The 3,084-nt window shown below is 60.5% G+C and overlaps 1 protein-coding gene across 1 annotated transcript; it reads right to left on the reverse strand.

The window, feature by feature from the left end:
• Window positions 1-1,251: 1,251 nt before the first annotated feature.
• Window positions 1,252-2,007, reverse strand: CLPS (colipase). The gene is made up of 3 exons (XM_003212824.4): window positions 1,869-2,007; window positions 1,534-1,656; window positions 1,252-1,450 (listed from the first exon to the last, which is right to left on the reverse strand). Exons 1-3 carry the CDS (start codon window positions 1,956-1,958, stop codon window positions 1,313-1,315), a joined length of 351 nt encoding a protein of 116 aa, XP_003212872.1. The 5' UTR covers window positions 1,959-2,007; the 3' UTR covers window positions 1,252-1,312.
• Window positions 2,008-3,084: the final 1,077 nt, after the last annotated feature.

Consider the following 3,084-nt stretch of genomic DNA (forward strand, 5'->3'; position numbering starts at 1 on the left):
GGAAGACATGACACGCACATGCAGCAATGGGGATGCGGGGACATCATTATATCCCTCTCCCTCCCCCCTCATGTGGCTTAGGGGAACACCAGGGGTAGTTCTCAGCTCCAAATGAGATCTGGTGGCTGTGGCCATCTACCTCCTCCACAAAACCATCTCAGCTGGACTGAACAGCCCTCCCAGCATCACCGGCGCCCACGATTCAGAAGGTCCTGGCTGCTAGGGATGGGGTCCCCTCTGCCACTTCCCTTCCCTTGCTTCATTTTCCCCATTTGTGGCACATGATCCCAAAATGTTGGGACCACATGCCATGTTGGTGTGACAGCTGCTCCCTGCTCATTCTCAGGGCTGAGCATTAAGGAGATGAAAAGTAGCACAGGGAGCTTAAGAGGATGCTGGCGCTGCTGGGCGAGCAGGAGGGCCCCTCTCATGCCTCCGTGCTAAACAGCATCACCCGCTGCATCCTCCTGCTGGAGCCAGAGTTGAGAGATGGCTGCGGGGACCACATTGTGCCCCAGCAGGGTGCTGCTGTCCCTATCCCCATCTCTATCTCCATCCCCGTCCCCTTTCCTGTTCCCACCTCCACCCCAGTCCACCCCTACTCCTATCCCCACCCCACTCCCATCCCATCTCTAATTCTCATCCCATCCCATCCCAACCCTCCCACCCCCAGCCCTGTCCCTGCTGTTCTGTGGACCTACACCTGCTGCTGTCCTGCATGGACGACCCCAGTTGCCATCAGCCTGGTGCTGTATGAGCTGCTGCTACTGCTGGAGGTGCTGCACAAGGGCTGTGCACAACCACGGTGCATTGCAGTGCATGGCAGCACCGACACCTTCTCACTGCACGAGGCTCTGTTCAGGGACAGCTTGTGGCTGGTCGAGCTGCTGCTGGCCACATTCTTACAGCCTGAGGAGGAGGAGCAGCTGCAGGCATGCAGGGTCATCCTCAGCTTGCAGTTCTGCATGCTGGGCTGCAGTCTGGTAGCCACCACCACCACCACCACTCTGAGTGACCACAGCTTCACCACCACCTTTGAGTTCCCCGCATACCCCACTGGCGAGCTGAGAGCATTTCCTATCAACGATAGTGCTGACAGCCAATAAATCCCCACTGCTGCATCCAGCTGTCTCCCCACATCTTTATCTTGAGTGACCCCATTGCTTATTGCCCACCTGTGTCTCAAACTAATAGCTAAATGCACCACACACACAGAACACATGAAGCCCTCCCTGTTCTGTCCCCTCTGCCCCACAGTGATGGCACGGCACAGAGCTCGGTGGGGGATGCTCTTTACTGGGACACATGTCTGTCACCGCGATGTGGTGGGGTCACGTTTGTCATAGCAGACCCCGTAGTCGGTGTTGGTGATGGAGCCCACGATGCTCCAGTCGGCGTCACAGGACAGGCCGCTCTCACAGGGACATTTGTAGTAAACCCCATAGAGGCTCTGGGGGGACAGATGCACGATGGGGCAGCACCCTTTGGGGCCACTCCTGGGCTGGGAACGGGCAGAGGATGCACAGCACCTACCTTCCGGGAGCAGTCCTGGGTCTCGGCAGCCTTCAGGCTGCACCGTGCCAGGCTCAGCCCACTGTCCCGCTGGCAGCAGCCACTCTTGCACTGCGCGCTCTGCACGCACAGTTCTCCAGTGTCCTGCAGCATCAATGGAATCAGCTCACACCCAGAGCCCCACACCCCCCACAAACCCAGCTGACCCCACACAGCCGCATTCTCTCCTGCCGCCCCACAAACCCGGTGAACCCCCTCTCCCTCTCTATCTCCCCATCTGCAAATGAGTTTTTCTCTCTGTCTTGGGGCACCCCAAAATGTATGCTGAATGGTGGGGACGTGTGTTCCCCTATTACCAGGTTGAAGATGAGCCCCCGCTCACTGGGAGCGCCCAGAGCCAGGGCGATGAGCAGCGTGGCGAGCAGCAAGCGGAGGGTCAGCACCATGGTGGGTGCTGGTGGGTTTGGGTGCAGGTGGGTTTGGGTTCAGGTAGGTTTGGCTGCTTTATAGTCAGCACCTGCCATACTCCCTCCTATCGCACCCGGCCTCGTGGCACCGCACTGCAGCTCCAAGGGCGGCTGTGTGGCACTGTGCTGTCCCCAGGTGCTGCTGCTCCTTCAGCCAAAGCAAATGTCATAACGGTGCTGCACTTCCCACGAGGGGATCCGCTGTGCCCAGAGCACAGGAACTGAACCTGCTGAGACGTGGGGACAGCTCTGGGAACGGTGCAGCTTTCAGCACTCGGCAATGATTAACGCCAGCATGGCGGTGGCCTTCTTCAGTGGCCTTTGGTGGCCTTCTTTCGTGGCCTTCAGTGGCCATGCAGTGACGCTCAGGCTGGCCCTGGTAGTGGCCTCCGCAAATGGCACGAGGACAAAGCCCTGTGGTGTCTCTGCATCCTGTCCCCTCCCTGTCTGCACCTCATGTCCCCCTCCCGTGCACACCAAGCTGTACTCTGACAGGAGTACAGAGTTTGGGGTGCACAGCATGACCTGGGGGGCTGCTGGGGGGAACAGCACACATCCTATGGTGCACCCCAATGCAGGCAGCAAGGACATAGGCTGCAGACAGGGGTGGGTGTCACCTCCTGGGCACACAGTGGGGGCACAAAGTGCATCCTGGGGGCACATATCCCACGGGGGTAAGATGTGTCCTAGGGACACTTCCCAGGCGCATGGGCTGTATCCTGGGGTCACATCCTGAGGTTGGACCTGTGGGCACAGAGTGCATCCCCGGTGGGGGCACAGGGAGGCTTTCATCCCTGGGGGGCTCATTCCGGGGCCGTTGGGCACATCCCGGAGGTGGGCACATCTCAGGAGGGAGGCTCATGACGGGGGGGCGATCATTCCAGAGGAGATCTAATCCCGCGGGGGAGGGTCTCGTCCTGGGACACTGAGCTCATCCCGAGGCGGGGGAGGCAGCACATCTCGGGGGTGTCTCACACCGGCTGTCCCACCCCGCGGGAGGAAGGAGGCGGTCTCACCTCAGGGGCTCATCCTGGGCCCGGACCCGCGGGCGCAGAGCGCATCCCGGCGGCACCTCCCCGCGGCACATCCGTCCATCCATCCCCGC

Source organism: Meleagris gallopavo, chromosome 28 (genome assembly GCF_000146605.3).
Source record: "Meleagris gallopavo isolate NT-WF06-2002-E0010 breed Aviagen turkey brand Nicholas breeding stock chromosome 28, Turkey_5.1, whole genome shotgun sequence".
Classification (NCBI taxonomy): Eukaryota; Metazoa; Chordata; class Aves; order Galliformes; family Phasianidae; genus Meleagris; species Meleagris gallopavo.

What these genes read in the sequence shown, in the direction of transcription:
- CLPS (XM_003212824.4), bottom strand. Translation starts at nt 1,958, where the DNA reads ATGGTGCTGACCCTCCGCTTGCTGCTCGCCACGCTGCTCATCGCCCTG. An exon ending in GGGGGCTCATCTTCAACCTG is followed by an intron (nt 1,657 to 1,868) that starts GTAATAGGGGAA and finishes TTGATGCTGCAG; the next exon opens with GACACTGGAGAACTGTGCGT. An exon ending in CCCAGGACTGCTCCCGGAAG is followed by an intron (nt 1,451 to 1,533) that starts GTAGGTGCTGTG and finishes CTGTCCCCCCAG; the next exon opens with AGCCTCTATGGGGTTTACTA.